General features: G+C 39.6%; 1 protein-coding gene across 1 annotated transcript in view; it reads right to left on the reverse strand.

Annotated features, from left to right (window-relative positions):
* LOC145990453 (uncharacterized) overlaps positions 1–22977 on the reverse strand; it is a 94103-nt gene that overhangs the window by 65512 nt on the left and 5614 nt on the right. Inside the window, exon 2 of the mRNA XM_083126146.1 lies at positions 8578–9026. Coding sequence (XP_082982272.1) covers positions 8578–9026 — 449 coding nt within the window. The remainder of the gene's footprint in view (positions 1–8577; positions 9027–22977) is intronic.

Raw genomic sequence — 22977 nt, forward strand, 5'->3', positions numbered from 1 at the left:
GATTTGGATTATTTTACTTTGCTTTTCTGACACTTTTGGATAATTGCGAAGTTGAGAATCAGTGATGATGTGTTGAAATTGATGAAAGAACACTCACAAAGAAGTTCCATGACCAGACTGGTATTTACACCAGAGGGGAGGCCCCTAGCATAATAGTACATTGTACTAACCACTCTGCCATGGAGGTCGGCTATTGCTAGTATTTAATTTTTACTCTATATTTGTATGTTCTAATAAGGACACGAGCCAATGAATATTCTTTTGTGGTGGCACACACCTACCGGCTTTCATGTAAAGGTCCTAAGGTTGAAAACAGTGTAGGTCTCTCCCCTTAATAGGGTTTCTCAGGGCTTTCTGTGGGGGAGGGGAACACATTAATTTACACTACCTCCCATGCATGTAAGAAAACACCAGTTCGTGTTGAATTTCCATGCACACATAGCAAGATACAACAATGTGGATTCCAAATAACACATTTCAAACACAGTTGCTATTTTAATAATCCTCTATTCAGAGTAATCAACACACTTATGCACACAATTAACAATAACTTTAACTCATATTATATTAAACATAGCAAAAGCAAATCGAATCATCAACAAACTTAAAGGAGAGAGAAATAAAATTTTCTTTTCAGCATCTGATATCTCTAAGATAAACAGCAACAATGAGACTTCCTCGCCTTCTCAAGAACCGCTAAGGTGACATCCCTCCTTCAGCATTGATTATATTTCTCCAGGTACACTGGCTCTCAAACTTCTATAGGAAATGATCATCTTCAATAGGTAGCCTCATTCCAACAATGACAAGCATGCTTTTAAATTACAGGTTCCCAGGAAAACAGTAAGGTTCATAAATTATTTCACTCTGAAATCCTGAGATGGTGAGGTTGCCCCCAGTACCAGTATAGTCACACAAAATCCCAATACTTAACACTAGACTTAAAAAATTCAAGAAACCCCAAATATTCTTCCATTCGAGTGGTTTCGTGACCCGTCCATAATGCTTGAAGAACAGGTTGAAGGGGGACAGACTTAAAGATTGACTATTTAATGAATTACCAAATCAAATTTAAAAATTTTGATTGATTGATTGAGTTGGTGTTTTAAGTCCACTTTATGCACAGTAAGGCTAATCGGGACTGAACCTACAGTTTAAAGTGGGATTCAACTGGGTATCGAACCCGGGACCCCTTGATTACAAGGCGACGACGCAACCACTGCGCCATCAAGAGGTCCTCTTAAAAATTTTGAGAAAATGTTATTATTTTAAACAAACACTATGACTGGATTGTGTTAGTATTGCATTTTCATAAATGCCGAAATAAAATGAAAAAAAAAGTAAGGAAAAAATTTCCTTTGCAGAATCTGTATTATTATTAATGTTATTCATGTTTGGGGAATAGTAGGCGAGTTACTACATTTTTCCTGTGAAACTTACTTGTAGATGTTTCATTAATTTCGGTGGCCTCTACTACAATCTGCTGCTTGAGAACTCATTGCTTCAATGCTGGGTTGACTTCCGGTTTTTGTTGAACTGAATTGTTGTTTTAAGTCCACTTCATGCACATAGGGTAACGAGTACTAATGAAGCTCTGGAGTTTTGACCTACAGCCAGTATAACCTTCATAGTTCCCTTTTACAGCCTCAACTTTTAAATGAAGTCAGAATATTTTAGTCTCCGAAATTACATTTGTGTTATTAGTTATATTTTAGATAAGAGGATGGATCCCATGTCATGTGATGGGTGCAAAATAGCCTAAGTGCTGACACACCAAAAATGTTACATTCAATAAATAATCTTCGTGAATCTCATACCAACATAATTGGTTATTATTTTGTTTCATTTGTTATTTTTATGACAGATATGTCAGTATCCTTATATTTAAGAATTGTTCCCCTCTGGCTATTGGATATGAAAGGTTTAAAGTGTGATGTCCTAAGCTCTATATATACAGGGTGTTTCTAAAGGTCGTTTACAACGCTTGGGAGGTGATTCCTCTCACGAAAACAAGCAAAAAATGTGAGTTCCATTTTTATGACTGAGGCTTCGTTTCTGAGATAGGAGCCTCGCAAAAGGTGACAAAGTGAACGTCACACCTAACTGGGACGAATACTATCACAGATAGAGAGGCGGTTCCAAGGGAATCATAAAGGAATTGTATGTGCTCAGTCCGGAAGTCACTATGAAAAGTTCACTGCACGCATGTGCAATGGAGTCCTCAAAGGAATTGGGGATTTCCAGCAAGAACAATGCATGGAAAGGGTATGTAATGCAGCAAGAGGGACCGTGACAATGAGAAATGCGTTAAAGACAACACATCCCAACCACAAACATCAAAACATGAGCACGGAACACAAAATCCGAAAAGTTGAGCACGGTTGCATACCCCAGTTACACGTGAGGAATAAGCGGATCATGTCATGTGGCATACGAGAGACACATTACTCCACCAGGAGGAGAGAAAGAAAAACACATTATCAGATGATTGCGACAACGTGTATTTTTACACGCGACAACTACATAATATCCCCTTCCCCCCCCCCCCCCCCCACACACAACAAACAACAAATGCTACAATATCTTACGTACAGACAGTGCGTAAGACAGACACTTCTGGGCAAAGGTATTGTGGACAGATGAAGCCATTTTCACCAGGATGGATGTCTTCAATAGTAGAAACAGTCATGTCTGGGACTTTAACAACCTACATGCACTTTTTGTGGCCCATCACCAGCACAGGTTTTCAGTGAATGTGTGGTGCGGGATAGTATATGATCATTTAATTGGACCATACATTCTCCCTGTTCACCTGAATGGTCGAACGTATCATGCATTTCTTAGTGAGGTTCTGTCTGAACTGATGGAGACCGTACCTTTGTCACTTCAGCAAGAAATGTGGTACAAACACGATGGGGCACCAGCTCATTTCGATCGTAATGTACAACATTTACTGCATGACATGTATCGTAAAAGATTCATTGGTAGGGATGAGCCTTGGCCACCGAGGTCGCCAGATCTCAACCCTCTCAATTTTTTCTACTGGGGAGAAATGAAAACCCTCGTATACGACGCACCTGTCACATCAGCTGAGGACCTCGTTGCTCGCATCAACGTCACCGCCGCGACGGTAGCAGATACACCTGGATTGTTTGCTCGTCCTCAACAATCCTTGATTCATCGCTGTCATCTCTGCGTAGAAGTGAATGGCAGACATTTTGAAAATCGTCTGTGATTATCGCCCTCGGCAAATCCCAGTGAAAGCACTCTTGGTATTGCTCGCCACCCCCTTTGTGTGGTGAAAGTGACATCTTCAGTTGGTGTACAGTGACACGCACTGTCTGTGCGTAAGACATTGTAGCATTTGTTGTTTGTTGTGTGTGGGGGGAAGGGGATACAGAGGTTGTTCAGCGTATATTTGACCAAACGCGATTCCTCCCCCCTGCACTCAGAATGAACTCACCCAACCTTGGTCAGGCATGTTTGTCAGTGTAGTGTGTGAGCTGTAAAAGAGTGGTTGTGTTTTCTCACTGGGCCAAAAATCCCGCCCAAACTGAGCCGCTTTTTGGGAGGAGTGCATTGTATAACTTTCCAAGTGTTTGCATTCTCTCGCTTGGCCGAAAATGCTGCCAAAACAGTTGCTTTGGGAAGGTTATGTTGTAGCCTTTTATGATGCAAAGTTCAGTGTGTCAATGATCAGGAAGTAGTGTAAGAGCAAGAATTGTGACGTTAGTTTGACTTTATTCAAGAATGTGATTGCCAAGTATAAGGATTGCATGGCCCCAGCGTTCGGTTCTCCAACAAAGGGGACGAGAACACGGCCGTGCACACAAGCCACCACCAGTATGCAGGCGAAACTTCGCAGAATGGGCATGCAAGAGAATCCACCGACCCAAAGACAGATGGAAAATCATCTAAATATGTCTTTGGAAACTGTTAACTGCATCTTGCACCTGCATACTGTTGGTAGCTTTTGTGCACGGACGTGTTCTCGTCCCCTTTGTTGGAGAACCGAATGCTAGGGCCATGCAATCCTTATACTTGGCAATCACATTCTTGAATAAAGTCAAACTAACGTCACAACTCTTGCTCTTACACTACTTCCTGATCATTGACACACTGAACTTTGCGTCATAAAAGGCTACAACATAACCTTCCCAAAAGCAACTGTTTTGGCAGCATTTTCGGCCAAGCGAGAAAATGCAAACACTTGGAAAGTTATACAACGCACTCCTCCCAAAAAGCGGCTCAGTTTGGGCGGGATTTTTGGCCCAGTGAGAAAACACAACCACTCTTTTAAAGCTCACACACTACACTGACAAACATGCCTGACCAAGGTTGGGTGAGTTCATTCTGAGTGCAGGGGGGAGGAATCGCATTTGGTCAAATATACGCTGAATAACCTCTGTATTACGTAGTTGTCGCGTGTAAAAATACACGTTGTTGCAATCATCTGATAATGTGTTTTTCTTTCTCTCCTCCTGGTGGAGTAATGTGTCTCTCGTATGCCACATGACATGATCCGCTTATTCCTCGCGTATAACTGGGGTATGCAACCGTGCTCAACTTTTCGGATTTTGTGTTCCGTGCTCATGTTTTGATGTTTGAGGTTGGGATGTGTTGTCTTTAACGCATTTCTCATTGTCACGGTCCCTCTTGCTGCATTACATACCCTTTCCATGCATTGTTCTTGCTGGAAATCCCCAATTAATTTGAGGACTTCATTGCGCATGCGTGCAGTGAACTTTTCATAGTGACTTCCGGACTGAGCACATACGATTCCTTTATGATTCCCTTGGAACCGCCTCTCTATCTGTGATAGTATTCGTCCCAGTTAGGTGTGACGTTCACTTTGTCACCTTTTGCGAGGCTCCTATCTCAGAAACGAAGCCTCAGTCGTAAAAATGGAACTCACACTTTTTGCTTGTTTTCGTGAGAGGAATCACCTCCCAAGCGCTGTAAACGACCTTTAGAAACACCCTGTATAGAGATTAGTTGGACATGGCAATTGGAATCTGTGACATTTTCACCACATAGGTCCTTTGATGATATTATGGGAGCAAAACTGTTAAGAAATGATTGACTATTGTAAATCCATAAAACATTATGGTGGTCTAATCCTTGGAGTCTGTTTTCACCTTGTCCTCGCCTCCTGGAACTTTCATCTCTTTGTTAAAAGCATACCTTGGAGAAAATTATGGATTTACATTACAGTGAAGATGTACAGCATACAAATAGGTGGAAGAGATGTTTGTTTTATGGTATTTACAAGTGATCTAGGATACAAAAAGTCATACTTACCATTCTTTGAAACAATGTCTCTTGTAAGAAACTTGCAGATACAACAATCACTACAAGTACATAAACATGCATCAAATTCAAATAATACAATAGAAAATAAGAGCTGATAGGTGAACGGTGATGTTTGAAATGAGTTCTGTAAAGATTTCAAACCTTTAGAACTTGCCACATTGTACGAAGAAAAGATCTATTATAAACTCTCATCTAGACTTACTATAGATAGTGGCTCGGGGACCTGCTAAATGCAAAGGGAACAAAGCTGCCATGTACTTCGTAGGACCTCCCTTGTGGTTGCACCAAGATCGAGAGCACGTTCCTTTTCCCGTTACAGACTAGTAAACAGTGATCTTTTTAGTTTGGGAGAAGTTTGCCCTTGCACATTGAATTGCGCCAATTGGCTGTGTTGGTGCTCTATTTCAGTGTAATTAACATGAACATGTAACTTAATGCATGAAGTTAAATGTATTTGATTCCTGTTGTTTGTGTGGGATTCTAGCATCTTCTACTATGACAAAAGGATGGAGGAAAGCAAAGAGTTTGAAGTGCAGCACGGAAAACCATTTGAGGTGGTTCTAACTCTCGAGTCCCAGAGAGGAAAAGAGTGAAGTCTTTCACGCCTGATTCTTCATCCCCGAAACACAAAGGTAAAGAATATAAAAATTCTTAAGTGAATTGGAGAAACATACTATAATTCGTGTGAAACGTGGTGCCTACATGTCCTCAAAGTTCTTACAGAAGACACCTATCTTACGTGTGTTTAAACTAGTGTGACACTGATTGATTCATTTGCTTTACTTTACTGTGCTTTTGTGCCACTTTTGGCTAATTTACAAACATGGGAATGAGTGATGACATGATGAAATTGATGAATGGACACTCACAAACATCCATGCTCACGCCAGGATTCGAACCTTGGACCCCTGGCACCGTAGCACAATATGCTAACCACTCCACCAAGGAGGCTGGCTAGTGTGACACTGCTCGCTACAAACCATGATTTAATTACAAAATAAGAATCAACGCCATGACAGGAAAAAAATTGAGTGCACATATAAAACTGACTATTCTCGTTCCAGGATTAGTTTCATGCTGGTTCCAAGATATGAAAAATGTCATTTGTTCCCACTTTATATAATGCAAACATTGCATTGTAACAGTTGTATGTTATGGGTAGAGGTAAAAGACACCGTGATAATACATTCTCTAGCAAGAAGAAAAGTTTGATAAAAATGATTTGTTTGCTTGAACATTTTGGAAAGCAGGTCTTTTTAGGGGGGAGGGAGGTATAGGTATATAATATTCGGAATGTTCCAGATGTTGGGAACAATAACAAAACCCAGATATAAGAGAAAGAAAGAAGGAGTGTCTCTCTCTCTCTCTCTCTCTTTCCTTATCTCTCTCTCCTTCTTTATTTGGAGGGAGGGAGGGAGGGAGGGAGGGGAGGGGAAGGAAGGGGAGGGGAAGGGAAGGAAGGAAGGAAGGAGGGAAGGAGGGAAGGAGGGAAGGAGGGAAGGAAGGAAGGAAGGAAGGAAGGAAGGAAGGAAGGAAGGAAGGGAGTGAGTGAGTGAGTGAGTGAGTGAGTGAGTGAGTGAGTGAGTGAGTGAGTGAGTGAGTGAGAGAGAGAGAGAGAGAGAAAGAAAGAAAGAGAGAGAGAGAGAGAGATTATGTATTAAAAGTTTCATTTGGAGGTTATCAGTACATTTTATAGGCAAATGTGGCTTAACATCAGATAATTTCAGCTCCTAAACTCTTTGGTGACAAAATCAACCTATGTATGCTAATTAAGATATTATTTTTCAGCAGGGTGACCATCATGTGCATACTGGTTTGGGATTTGGCATTGAATATATTGTGGAATTGAATATAATGACATGTACAATGAAAATTGAGTCATTTATAATTGTTTCTTTGTTTGGGATAAAATCCAAGAACATGTACATTGGCTATTCAATATTACTGTAATGTACAGAAGAGAAGGGAGAAAATTTTGATGTTGTTTAAACATTAAAATATTCCTTTGAATAAAAACACAGAAGACAGGACTCGCTCTTCTCGTCAACCACATGGTTAATGAAGAGGTTTCCTCTAAAGACCGCTGGTCTTTATTTCGAAATTTCGTCCAAGATATTAACACTTATCCCGAAGACGACACAAAAGAGTGGTCACACTCGCAAGATACGCAAAAGATTTGTTTAACCTTTTTAAAGAGGAACCTGTGAAGAAGAGAGTAGCACCTTTACCTACATTGACCGATTGATAGATCTTTGTCGGAAAAACAGGAGATAATCCTCAAGCGGGTTGGTTACAAAGCGGACCTGGGTTCCTGGGAAGCATTTGTGGATCTCCTTGCATAATAATATTAGGCACAGGGTGTTCCATACTTTAAATGTCATCACATTAGGGGTAATTATTATTCTTTCGTTGATGTCTGTGTGTGTTGGAATTATTATTTTCTTTATTCTTTCCTATGCGAGTTTAAGTATCATGAATCTCCAAACGGTGTATCCGGTGTCACCATATGGCTATTACATGAAAATGAGACTGAGTTGAAATTTTGGATGGTTGGGGACTAATGATGGGACCTTCATGTGACATAAGGGTGTGGGCTAACGTGCAAATGTTTTAAGTGAAAGACACGTGATTACCACAAACACATAGTGAAGACATTCTAATGCACTAGTTTCACCTAAAATTGGAATGAGCCTTTGTAGCTCAGTCGATAGGGTGTCTGACTACCATGGAAGAAACTGGGGTTCGATCTCTGGCAGGGAACAATCGAGATTTTTTCTACCTCTTCAAGTGGCTCTCACACCCACCCAGCATCGTATAAAGTGAATACCTGGAGGATACTCAGGGGGGGGGGGTAAAGGCAGTCAGGGTGTGGTGCTGATCACCCCCACCTTTGGTCGTGATCAAGAAAGTGTGAGGCCCTAATTCCACACACCCCATATGCCTTCACTGCATGGTGCAAAGGGAACAATAATTATATACCCTTTTTACAATTCTAAATTTGAACCACAAAATAATGATTAATAACTGACAAATAATCTATTGCTTAATGTAACAGGGGGCATTGGACATTCTCTGGGTGCTTTTGTTTCCGGAATCATTTCAGTCTTGAAGAATTTTTATCTCTATGGTCCTGATTGAATATCAAGATAAAGTCTAATCAGTTAAATCTGTACAGATCACCATATATTGATTTTTTTAAACTCATTTCGCAAATGGAACACATATGCACCACAGGGAATCAGCACAAATACTTCATGCACTCACCTTTCTGTGTCTGCAGATGGACCTTCATCTTCAATTGTAAGTTCACTCTTTTCAACACATTCAGGTTCTACTTTAACGTTGTCACTCTCATCACTTTTGAATGCAACAGAACCAAACTGTGAAATGTCATCACTCGTATCCAAATATTTACTATCCTCTGGTAAAACTTCATCCATTCCAGCACCAGAGCGCAAGTATACGTGAAAGGAGCTACCAGCAACACCTATGGACTCTTCCACTTTCATTTGCTCCTTCTCTGGTTCAGATTTAATAACTTGTGATGGTGTTTCTGGCTGAAAAGTGTTTTCAATTGGCTCTTCATGAGGAGGAACATCTTGGGGTTCATGCTTGACTGAGAAACTGATAAATTCAGGCTCTGCATTCAATACTGGGGGCGATGAGTGTTCATCAAACTGCATCTGTGTTGATGAGGGTGACACACTTGAATTCTGAAAAGACAATTCACACACACATATCAATGATATATATATATATATATATATATATATATATATATATATATATATATATATATATTATTACTTGCAAAACAACTTCAACAACACTTAGGTGCTGGTAGATATCATAAAAACTAGTAACTTTTCCTTATAAACATTACCTCGTAAGGGCTATACACATAGAGGTGCAGACTGAGCCAGTGACCATTATTTAGTAATTGCTGAATTAAGAGAAAGACACGCAGTGATAAATCATAAGCAACACAATCTAAAAGTTCTAAAATTTAATACAGGAAAATTTGCTGATGAAAGAATTAAGGAAGATTACCAAATTAAACTCTCAAATATATTCGATGTTTTGCAGGATTTAAATGATGATGAAAATATAAATGAAACAGACGTAAATAAGAATTGCGAGCACATACGTAATGCAATAGAATCAACAGCTAAAGAAAGTATAGGATAAACCAATAAAAAGTAAGCCATGGTTTCAAAATGAATGTCATAATCTAATAGAAATAAGAAATCAGGCTAGACTTAGGTGGTTAAATAACTCTGATGATACAAATCTAAGCAATTATAATAGAATAAAGCGAGAAGTTAACTGCACGTTTAGAAGTAAAAAAAGAGAATACTTGAAAAGCAAAATTAACGAAATTGAAACAAACAGCAAAAACAAAAATATCAGAGATTTATATAAAGGTGTAAATGAATTTAGAAAGGGGTGGCAACCTAAAGTAAACTTGATAAAAGATAAAGACGGTGATTTTCTAGCTGACCCAAGCGATATTCTAAATAGATGGAAGAACTACTTTAATGACCTTTTAAATGTTCATGTAGGAGATAAATCAGGAGTAAATGAAGTGCACACAGCAGAACCTTTAGTTCCAGAACCTAACTTCACTGAAGTTAAAGATGCTATTAAAAGGCTAAAGAATAAGAAAGCACCTGGCATTGATTTAATACCAGCTGAGTTAATTAAATATGGTGGGAATTCGTTAATATGTCAAATTCATAAATTAATTTGTTTGATATGGAATAAAGAAGAAATCCCTCAACAGTGGAAAGAATCCATAATTGTTCCTGTGTTTAAAAAAGGTGATAAAATGAACTGCAATAATTACCGTGGAATTTCTCTACTCTTAACAACATATAAAATATTATCTAACATTCTTTTAACAAGACTAACCCCATATGCTAATGAAATTATAAATAATTATCAATGAGGATTTAAACGTAACAGATCAACTACAGATCAAATTTTTCACATCAGACAGACACTTGAAAAAAAGTGGGAATATAATCAAAATGTCCATCAGCTATTCATTGATTTCAAAAAAGCATATGATTCGGTCAAAAGAGATAAATTATATAATATATTAGTAGAGTTTGGAATTCCTAAGAAGCTTGTTAGTATGATAAAAGTATGCACCAGTGAAACAGAAGGTAAAATTCGTGTGGGTATTAATGTGTCTGACAAATTTACAATTCATGATGGGTTAAAACAAGGAGATGCATTATCTCCATTGCTCTTTAATTTTGCCTTAGAATATGCTGTAAGGAAGGTAAAAGAAACTAACGAAGGACTAAAATTAAATGGTGTTACTCAGTTGTTAGCATATGCAGATGATGTAGACTTATTAGGGGATGGTATAAATACAATTAAGAATAATGCTAAAATATTTTTCAAAATTGCTAAACAGATAGGTTTGGAAGTTAACAAAGAGAAAACCATATATATGCTTACAGGCCGAAACCAAGTGTTAGGTAATAATCAAAATCTAATTATTGATAACAACTCGTTTGAACCAGTTTCCAAATTCAAATACTTAGGACTAATATTAACAAATGAAAATTATATTAAAGAGGAAATAAAAAGTAGGCTTAATTCAGGAAATGCATGTTACTTCTCTCTTCATAAACTTTTGTCTTCTCGTTTAATATCTAAGAAACTAAAGTTAAAATATACAAAACAGTAATTTTGTCTGTAGTATTACATGGGTGTGAAACTTGGTTCCTTACATTGAAAGTGGAACATAAATTGAGAGTATTTTAAAATAAGATCCTTAGGAAAATATTTGGACCTAAAAGGGATGAGGAGACAGGTGAGTGGAGAAGGTTACATAATCTAGAACTACATCATTTGTATTCATGTCCAGATATTATTAGAATAATTCAATCAAGAAGACTTAGGTGGGCAGGCCATATGGCACGAATGGGAGAGGAAAGAGGAGTTTACAGGATTCTTGTCGGGAAACCTGCTGGTAAGAGACGCATAGGAAGGCCAAGACGAAGATGGAGGGACAACGTTGAGATGGACCTAAAGGAAATCGGTAGGGATGGAAAAGAGTATATATAGATCTTGCTCAAGATAGGGAAAGATGGAAGGCCTGTGTTGCTGCAGCCATGAACCTTCGGGTTTAAGAAGGCTAGAGAGGTAGTTAGTTCGTAAGGGCTAAGTTTCTGCGCTATAAGCACTACCTGAATGTATGCAAACCAACACAGCAAGTGATCACTCTGACCTAACTTCCAGGGGCATCTGGTAGGGTTGCCACTAGCATCTCTTGTTGAGAGAGTTGACTTGAAAACAATCATTTGGAAGTCTTACCTGAACAAAATACAAAAGAATAATGATGCTTGTGATGGTGTAACAACCATTTACAAACTGACCAATGCACAGAATTTCGAATGAATGCAGACTGAAATTCAAGTGTTTAATGTTCATTCTAAAATGCACCCACCATTTTTCGAGTGCCATGCAATATTAATAATCGCAAAGGAATGTGACAGATAATTTTTGTTCGATGATAAAAATGAGCTACAAAAACACCAAATAAGGAAACTAATTTCCTCATGTAAATACAGTATGAATTCCGAGAATCTCTGTCCATGAACCAAAGTTATTCGATGTCGTGGAGTGTTGAATAAACTCCCACACGCATCAAACTCATAATAATTTGTTTCGATGAAAAGTTAAATTCTTGATATAACTTCATTAATAGAGCATTTGAGATAACCCAGTTTGTCTAGATAGATAGAGAAAAGGCAAGCAAGAGAGTTTGTTGCAACACAGTTTTTAATTCCCATGTTCCTAGAGGTTTGTTAAGATAGTCCTGAAAATAAAATTTCTTGAAACACACTTTTGTAACACCAAAAAATTTTCCTCACATTCATATCAGTTGTCACTAAAGTTCATAGGCAGTTTGTGTTTAGTGAATCCTTCTTGCCACTCTTTTCCAGAATTCCTATTGTATGTTGCTAATTTTGGGACCTTTGCCTCATAAGGCTTTGCTCTGTGCTTCTTAGGCAGGTGAGGTAGACACTAATTCCGAGGTTTCTTCATACCGCACAAATTACTCCCATTTTGCTGAAACCTGTTTAGCCAAATGTACACAGAATAGTATTTTATTTGCATGTGAATAAGATATTTCGTGCAATAGAATGATGTAAATTTAGTTTTCTTTAAATACTATTTGGTCTAGGAATTAATTCGTGCGGTTCTTACGCACACATTCAAGCTGTAGTTCAAACACAAAATACATAGATACCTTAAGAAAAATATTGTCCATCGCGAGCCACCACTTTCGACCATCTGTCAGGCAAGTTACGGATTCCGTGGCGAAAGAAGTCCTCATCCTTTGAAGCGATCCAGTCAGAGACTCATTTTTCGATATCTTCTGAAGAAGTGAACCACTGTCCAATCAAATCGTTATTCATGCAATCGAACAAGTAGTAGTCCGAAGGAGCAACGTCTGGTGAATACGGCGGGTGGGGTAAAACATCCCATCCGACATTTTCTAAATAGGTTTTGACCAGTTTTGCAACATGTGGGCGAGCGTTATCATGTTGTAAAATAAGTTTATCATGTCTGTTCTCCCATTCTGGTCGTTTCCTGGCCAGAGCTTGCTTCAAACGCATTAATTGTCGTCGATAACGTTCTCCATTAATAGTTTCACCCGGTTGCAGCAGCACATAGTACACCACACCTTTCATATCCCACCATATGCACAGCATAACCTTTGCACAGTGAATATCTCGTTTCTGTTGTGATGGACCTAGTTCACCTGGCTTCACCCAGGCCTTTTTTCGTTTCGGGTTCTCGTAATGGATCCACTTCTCATCGCCAGTAACAATGCGATGCAAAAACCCCTTTCTTTTCTGTCTTTGAAGCAGCAATTCGCAAATGTTTTTTTGTCTTTCAACGTCTTTGTCTTTCAATTCATGTGAAACCCAATGTGACATCTTTTGAATCATTCCCATGGCTTCGAGGCATTTGGAAACTGTTGTTTGATTAACGTCTAATGCTTCTGCAAGTTCTTCCTGCGTTTGACACGAATCCTGATCGAGCAATGCTCTCAATTCTTCGTCTTCAAATTTTTTGGGCTGTCCAGGTCACTCTTGGTCTTCCAGGCCAAAATCACCACTTCTAAACTGTGCAAACCACTTCTGACACGTTCGCTTAGCTAGCGCATGGTCACCATACACTTCCACCAAAATACGATGACTTTCGGTAGCACTTTTCTGCATGTTAAAGTAATGAAGCAGAACACCCCGCAAAAACACTTTATCTGGCACAAACTGCGCCATGTTCAGTTGACTACAAAATGCTGTTGTTGGCACGTCAATCAACTGCCCTATACTACGAACGATGCACGCTGACAGGAGTTTTCAACGCATGTGTGGATACACAGAACTGTGGGACGATACGCTCGTTACACCATCTCTTGTCCAGGCGCACAAATTAATTCCTAGACCAAATATTATCTTATACAGCTCAGCACTTGACATAAGTGTGGAATTAGTTCTTAATAAGGAGTTGATTCCTCTGTTAGTTTTATTCTGAATTAATTTTAGTTTAAATGACATTATTCATTTTATTGCAAGAGCCACAATCATTAATTTGTTTTTACTACGGGTCTTGCTCACATATTATGTGACGGAATGGAATGGAAACTACCCTACATGCCAAGGTATAATGAAAAACTAAATATGCTGACCAAGGCAGTAATTTATTTTATTAAAAACATAAACTAAATGTAATGTTTCAACCTTCTAGCAGGGTCTTCTTCAGACTCTGTATCAAGTACAAATGTAACAAGACACAAAAACAGGGCATTATATATACACAAACATTACTTCCTCCACACTATTAGAAAGTTGTTTGGAACTTTCTAGCAGGTGGCTTTCACTTGTCAACTGTACTTTCACCTAAAAGGCTAAACATAATTACTTCCATATAGAATGTGGTTGTACACACTCTGACATTCTTTACATTTCACTTCGTGAGGGTGATGTGACAGCATCACGCCCCTGACCACCTTTACTCCCCAGGGTTTCCCCCAGGTACCCATGTTATTCGACGCTGGGTGGGCACCGGGGCCGCTTCCAACGTTAGATAAGTTCGGGGATCGATCCCGAGACCTTTAGCATGGTAGTCAGATGCGTTACCAACTGAGACACCGCAGCCACCTGCAAAGAATGCAAACAAGAAAAAGGAAAACAGAGAAGAGGAAAGGAAGGGATTATGTACGAAGTGAAATGTAAAGAATCTCAGAGTGTGTACATAGGAGAAACGAAAAAGAGGCTGAAAGACAGGTTGAAACAACATAGGGATGATGTACGACTTAAGAGTGAGAGAAATGCAATATTTAAACACACGAGAGAAACAGGACATGACATAGAGTGGGATGAGGCTAAGCAGATAGGAAGGGAGAAGAGAATACTAGTGAGAAAATGGAAGGGGTCCAAGGAAATAGAGATGAAAGGTGAAGAAGACACAATGAACTGGAATGGGAAACTGAAGTTAAACAAAGAATGGAAGAAGGTGTTAGAAAGAGTGGAAAGGACAAGAGAGAAAGAGGAGAGGAGAAGGGAGAAAAATGAAGGAAAAAGAGCGTGAGTTAAAAGTCCAACCACATTCTATATGGAAGTAATTATGTTTAGCCTTTTAGGTGAAAGTACAGTTGACAAGTGAAAGCCACCTGCTAGAAAGTTCCAAACAACTTTCTAATAGTGTGGAGGGAGTAATGTTTGTGTATATACTGTATAATGCCCTGTCTTTGTATCTTGTTACATTTGTACTTGATACACAGTCTGAAGAAGACTCTGCTAGAAGGTTGAAATGTTACATTTAGTTTATGTTTTTAATAAAATAAATTACTGCCCTGGTCAGCATATTTAGTTTTTCATAATCATGGAAACAAGGCTTAATGGTGTTATACAAGGTATAATTTCCAAATAAAATGATACAGTCTGCATGCTTGAAACAAGGCGGTGAGCACATTATGTTACCATTTGCTCATTCCTCGATTTTATCAACATCTGTCGCAAGCCTCTGTTGCGATTATTCATATTTCATGACAGTCATAACATTATGGAGACTCTTTATAATGAGCGTTCTTCAATTTCAGTCTTCACTTATTGGAAATCCTATGTTAAGGCTCTGGTGGACCTTTGGCTTAGAATTCCTTCTAGAGCATTGACGTGAATTTTCGTGTAGTTTTCTTTCACTGTTGTCTATATTATCAATAGTTTAATATACTTACGTAATCGCATTATATATACAGGGTGTTCCAGGAGGAAGTGGCAATACTTTGGGAAATGGTAGTATGGGTGATTCTAAGCAAAAAAGTTCATATGAACATGGGTCTGATTTTGAACGATAACGGAGAAATGAGCAGAAATAAGAATGGTAGGAAAACGTAAACAAAAACAGTAACAAGTAAAACATGGCAATGTAATGGTAATTGTGTAAGTAAATACGAGAAGGGACATGCTGATACTAATCTTTATTGCATGATCCCCCTCATCCTGCCAAAACTACAACCTATGCCTGCACCAAGCCCTAACCAACCATGGTTACCCCTCCCACAACTGCACCAAACGACCCAAAACCACACCCCCAGCTCTGATCACCCAATACCACCCCCACATTATGAAAATCAGACATACCCTCCACTCGATCCTCCCACTTCTGCACAGTGATCCTGACACCAGGGACATCTTTCGGGATAAACCTAGAGTCGTTTTCCATCACCCCCCCCCTCCAACCTCAAGAACATCTTGGTCCAAAACACTCCCACCCTGTCCACACAACTCCCCCCAGCTCACACGTGCAACAATTCCTGGTGCAAGACCTGCCCCATACTCATCACCTCCCCCACCCTCCTGATCCCCACAGCCGCAGGTGAGTTTGCCCTTCACCCGAAGGGCACCTGCCACTCATCCAACCTGATTTACACCATCATCAGTCAAATCTGCGGCAACTTCTACCTGGGCGAAATCTCCACCCCCTTTAACCTATGGATCAATAATCACCGTTCCTCCACCCAAAACTCCGATTTCACAGTTGCCATCCATACCAACAGCCATAACACCACCTTTAACACCTGTTTCAGTGTGGCCATTATCCATTCCCCCCACCCCCTATTACACGTTTTTCCACAGGCAATGGTAAAGTGGTCAGATGTGCTCATCAGGACTACACATTTAGTTTTAATCCTAGCTTACCTGTGCTGTACAAGAAACTTGCATATCAGGGGGCGACTCACAGGCCCACACTTTGTTTTATCACTAGAATTCAAGAAACAATTTTATGATTGAATCAATGCTTCCTCTGCTGATTATATATGTGCAGTTATTTATTAATTATACTAATTATAAAAATTACTTTCATTAATAAAAAGCAATAACCAATTATTGCATGAGTGTCTCCCATATGTTTTATCATTCACCAAAACTCACAAAACCCATAATAATTTTTATTATTTTTACATTTGTATATTTGTAGTATATAGAACTTGCTCAAGATAGGGAAAGATGGAAGGCCTGTGTTGCTGCAGCCATGAACCTTCGGGTTTAAGAAGGCTAGGGAGTTAGTTAGTTAGTTATACTTGTAGAGGTGCAATTTATTAAATATAATAATTACATTAATTACCATCATTACCAACTAATTGTACACTGTCACCGGCATGAGTGTCTCGAATGAGACGCATTTAAAGATGGCGCCTGAAAGCCCAGCAAGTGCATTTTGCCTCCTATTTACATCACATTTATATTTCTTATGAACAAAAGTAATACAGAAATATTGGGAACATCCTAGGGAACAATGTATATTTTCAAACAGTTGAAAAATCTGAAAAGTAGATGTAGTGGGTCTGCAAGTCCCCTCCCCCTCCGCCCTCTGTAAGCTAGGGTTAAAATTGTATCTGAACCACTATACAATATGTGTCCACTGGGATTGGCCAATATCTGTCTCTTGGCTGCTACATCATGCAAATATTCTTAGGTAGTTGTAAAATGTGTCACAACAAACCTGTAAACTCATAACAGTAACTTCAAGTGAAATAGGTTAGCTGTAATTGGTAAAAAGCCAAAAAACCGAAAAATTCCATATTTTTTTAAAAAAAAAAACAGGCCGGACTTTTATCGAGAGAAAAACTGTCCATTCAAAAAAGCCGGCTGTTTTACAACTCTAGATAGTGGTTAATGAAAGTAAGAGCAAACTAATGAAGATGAGCAGAACAGAAGGTCAAGTAGGAAACCTAAACATAAACTGTAATGGAAAACAACTTGAGCAGGTCCCAAGCTGTGAATACCTTGGATGGGAAAAAAGAACCAGAAGACTCAAATTATCTGTATAGCAAATAATGCATACTATCAATTTAACCAGACAATATTTGGAAAACGAGAAATATTTACGAAGGCTAAACTACAAATATATAAATCAGTAACAGAATCAATACTATAGTATGGAAGTGAGAGCTGGCCAATGAAAGGAAAGAAACTTAGTACGATAGCAACTGTAGAAATGAAATGCTGGACGAGACAGAGTAACAAACAAAAGGATAAGGGAAGAGCTGGAGCAAACATCAATTGAAAACCATGTCTTCAAAAGACAGATGAAATAGTCTGGCCATGTAACCAGAAGGAAGGGCAGACCAAGGAAGACATATGAGGATATGGTGGAAGAAATAGAAAGAAAAATAGGGAAGACATTTCAAGAGATAAAGAAGATGGCCAAGAATAGAGGAGAATGAAAATACTGTGTTGAGGCATCTCTTGACACTATAATGGCATAATGGGTAGAGAAAGATGATGAAATATTCACTTCCTTTGTCTTTTCAGTTATTTTTATACTGACGTCCACCCTCCTCGATGGCACAGTGGTAGTGCCTTGTAATCAAGGGGTACTGAGTTTGATTCCTGGAGGAGGCACATAGTGGTTCGGATCCCCCTTTAAACTGTAGGTCTAGTCCGGATTAACCTTAATGTGCATAAAGTGGACTTAAAACACAGACTCAATAAATTATACCGACTTCCACTCAGTTGTGCCTGATAACATTTTTTTTCAATTTTCCTTCAATATTTATTTTAAGAATTCTAAGAATAAGACTTGTTACTGATCAAAAAGTTCATTGAAAGAAGTAACAATGTTTTTCATGCCTCTCTGTCCTACTTCAAGTTCTGTTGATATATTCAACATAGTTGTGACTCCAAGAAAGCACAGTTATTTTCTAGTGATAGAAAATTCAAACATTTTACATATTTGTTGAAAATCTCATCTGTATTTCTGTTTTGCAAAATTATTGAATGTGATAGCAAACAAAACAAAGTAAAAAAAAATCCTTACTTTCATGATCAAGTGTCTCCGGCACCCACCCAGCATCATATAAAATGGGTACCTGGAAGAAACTCTGGGGGGGGGGGGAACTCCTGGCTGCTGATCACATCAACCCCACCTTCGGCCGTGAACAAGAAAGTGTGGGGCGCTAACTCCACACCCCCTATATGCCTTCATGGTGTGGTGCAAACATCAGGGGAACACTTTACTTTACTTCCTTTTTTTTCATGACTTTCAATTCTTGCAACTACTTTTTGGCATATTTCACAGCCTACACCAGATTATAACATGTACATGCACACCCAATAATCACTTGTAAGTGAATTTAATTACATATACACCATGGACTTCTTTCAATTCGAACTTCAAGGGTACACGAAAAAAGTTTGAATTATCCAAAATTAAAATTAAGAAAACATCACATATTAAAGATGGTTTCAAACATCTGTTTGAATTACCCAGTAATTCCAATTATGCAAGTTAGAATTAAAGAGTCCACTGTGTCTATACAGAGAGAGAGAGAGAGACAAAAATAAAATAAGTGCTTGGATTGCGTATATACACAATATATATAAATGTATATAAAGCAAAGAAGGAGAAAGGAAACAATCGCCAGACAGTGGAAGAAATTCGAATTTTCGCAGACTCTAGCGCTGCATCTTCAGTGGAAGGAAAATGAATAGAACCGGAAGTTGGAGACCTGCAGAGTTTCCAAGTCTTGATTGAAGAAGAGGTAGTACGGAAAAAACAGTTCTGTCACCAGACTCATCGAAAACTGTGTCGTGGGGCAAGGTGGGATTGGTGAAGATTAGGTGGGATGGGTTGGGGTGAGGGTTAGGGTTGAGGTGGGGAAGTTACTGGGTGGCCTTGTTCAGGCCAGTAGGAGTAGTTGCACTCATGGCTGATATGTATCTTCACTACTCCAGCTCTCACCCCTTCCACACCAAAAAAGCCGTACCATTCTCCTTAGTCCTTAGAGGCCAACGACTCAGCTCATCCCCTCATCCAGCCAAAACTACAACCTATGCCTGCACCAAGCCCTAATCAACCGGGGCTACCCCTCCACCCTCATCAACAAACAAATAACCAGAGCAACGTCTCACACCCGTACCATGGAACCCAAAACCAACCCTCCTGCTCTGATCACCCAATACCACCCTCATTATTGGTAGTCGAAAATGAAAAATGTATGGCAGACAGCAAAGCAATTTTTTTAATAACCTTTTAGAAATACGAAATAAAGGTCACTTCAAAAATGTATTGGGTAAATATGCGATATCGCCAGGACGGATTTCTTCAAATTTACAGGAGAAAGTACTTACTGAAATGAGTTTCTTTAGCATTCTGGACGTTCTTGGAGGTATTTTGTTTCACAGAAAGTAAAAACTTTGTTTTTGAATACTGCCGAACAAGAATTAATCACTTTTCCCGTAAGAAATTGGCATTGCCTGCCACATTATGCCCTTGTTTCCATTGTGTGTGTGTGCAGATGGACAGAGCGTTGAAAGTCACGCGATCTCTGCAGTTCCCAAATGTGCCTTTTTCTTACGAGAATTTTTTTTTTAGCTATGCTTACCTAACCCAACCCAGCCTAACCTAACCCTGCCGGAAATGGTCCATGTTGCTATCGTAAATGTTTTTTGGGGCTATCGTGAATGGTTCTTGGGACTATCTGTCAATGGTTTGTGATGACATAATAAACACAAAATTAGGTATTTTTCGGTGAAGGTTGAAACACTGCATACCCACTCAAAATCAACAAAACACAAGCACGACGCGTGATGATCCGTGACGAGTGTACGCCATATTGTCTATTACAGAAGAGGAACAAGTAAGACAAATAATCAATCGTAATATGAAAAGTTGACACTATTTTATGGAAAAAGGCATAACTTCACCTCAAAGAATGTCCCGCAAGGCAAAGTAGGTACCAGTGGAAAAATTAAGGGAATAAATGAGTGAAAGATGTCCGGGCGTTATCGCATATTTACCATGTATTCTTGAGTACATACACTGGTTTGTTTAAAATGCCATTGTTTTTCCAATTACCTCTATTCATTAAAAACCAAAAACACACTTCAGTAGCCAAAATTTACAGGTGATGTAACTCACATTTCTGATGTGATTAATGATTCTGCGATTAAAAACTACCACGGTAACGATTGTATAAGTCGGAGACGGATTTCTTCAAATTTACAGGAGAAAAGACGAGAAAGTACTTACGGAATTGCATTCTTGAGGACTTTCTGAAGCCGGGGAAATTATTTTTTCGAATCGTGCAACTTATTTGGCCTGTAAGTAAGGTATTTTTCGTCATTCATGCATCTCCTTTGTACAGGGTCTGGCAGAATGAATAGTAGGATATAAAAAGGACAGAACATCGAAACAAATCGAATAATTTATTGAAACACACATTGAAAACAAAGAATAATAGATGCCATTACATACCATATATGGCATTTTACTTGGTTTTGAAGATAACGCCCGACAGATGGTCGCCATCACGTTCAGCACATTCTTCCAGGCGGTGAACGAAAGCTCGCATCGCCCGCTCCAGCATGTCCAATGGGATCGCCTCCACAGCTGTACGTATCCTTGCCTTCAGTTCAGCCACGGTATGAGGACGTGTAGCGTACACTTGACTTTTCAGGTAGCCCCACAAGAAGAAGTCAGACAAATCGGGCAACCGTGATGGCCAATGAATGCCCCCAACTCGGGAAATCAATCGACGAGGAAAATGATGCCGCAAGACAGTCATGGACTGGCGGGCCATGTGAGCTCTTGCTCCGTCCTGTTGGAACCATATGTCGTTGTTCACCCTTGGAAGGAGAAAGTCATGTGACATTTGGACATAGCGATCGCTATTAACCGTTACCGCACGTCCATGAAGATCCTCAAAAAAATATGGACCGATGATGCCAAACGATGCCACACCGCACCACACCGTCACACGTTCACTGTGCAGGTGTTGCTCATGCAGCCAACGAGGATTAAATGGCGTCCAGTATCTGTAATTCTGTTTATTGACACCACCGTGCAGATCAAAATGAGCCTCATCCAACATCAGTATGTTGTTTCGCATCTGCGGCTCGGCTGCTAAAAGTTCCAAGCAACGCAACGCAAATGTTCGTCGGGCATGTTTATCTTGTTCGGTTAGTTTCTGTGCGACCTGCATTTTGTAGGGGTGGAAGTGGAGGTCTTCATGGATGATGCGCTGCACGGAACGATCTGACATTCCTAGCGCCAAGGCATGTCTGGCAGCAGAACGCCGAAGACTTCGGATCAGTGCTTGACGGGCCTCCTCCACTCGCCCCTGGATCCGTTGTGTCTCTGGTTGCCCCGGGCTTTTCTTTCTTGCACACGATGCAGTAGTCCTGAATTGTTGAGCCCACCGTACAATTGTCCTATGATCCGGGACGTTCTGATGTCGGCCCACCTGGAAATGGCGACGAAAGAGTCGCTGCAAGGTGATTGGAGACTCGTTCTTTTTTAAATACGCCTCAACGGCGAATGCTCGATGTTGCGAACTCCACAAGGCCATACTTACGAATGGCAGTCCTTCCTCAATGCAGCGCACACACACATCGTTGCGCAAGCGCAACAGCGACGCTGTACTACGTGACTCAAATCAGGCTATTCATTCCGCCGGACCCTGTATGATAGCTCATGCCACCATTACCGTCTACTACGTGAATCAAATGTTCTGTGCGTTCGATTATGTAACCCCCTGTCAGTGTAGCAACCACGCGGTAGTTTTACAAGATGACGTGTGAGAGGTTTTTTTTTTTATTTAAGGTAAGACTCTAGTTTACGTCCTTTTCCTAAGGAATACGTGTCATATATCGTTGGAAAGCTTATTTTATAAGGAATTCAACAATGTAAATCCCAAGGCGAGGAAATATTTGCTGAAGGAGTAAATCGAGATAAACCGATGTTGTCCAGATATGCGTAATTGAACGTACTGAGGAATTTTTTAGATGATGAAGCACATATTTAGGGGTGAAATGAGTGCTAATGGAACCTAACCTAACAGGCCTAACCTAACCTCGTAGGCATACCTCGACCCAGTGAATGGATAGTGGGGCTATCATGAACAGAAAGTGTAAAAAGAAAAAGGTACTTACCCGAAGAGATGCCAGGTGCCACACCACGATCGCGCACCGCGAACGCAAAGAAGCAATCACCATGCAGATAAGGACGTAAAGTAGAGTCTAGCCTCAATTTTCGCTTAAAAACCTTTTGTGAATAGTTTGTGCGGCATTTATCGGTTCATAAGTTTAGAAACACTGCACATCATCTGACGATAGACAACGTGAGTCA

The sequence above is a fragment of the Lepisma saccharinum genome, chromosome 7, assembly GCF_977018435.1.
Source record: "Lepisma saccharinum chromosome 7, izLepSacc3.1, whole genome shotgun sequence".
Lineage (NCBI taxonomy): Eukaryota > Metazoa > Arthropoda > Insecta > Zygentoma > Lepismatidae > Lepisma > Lepisma saccharinum.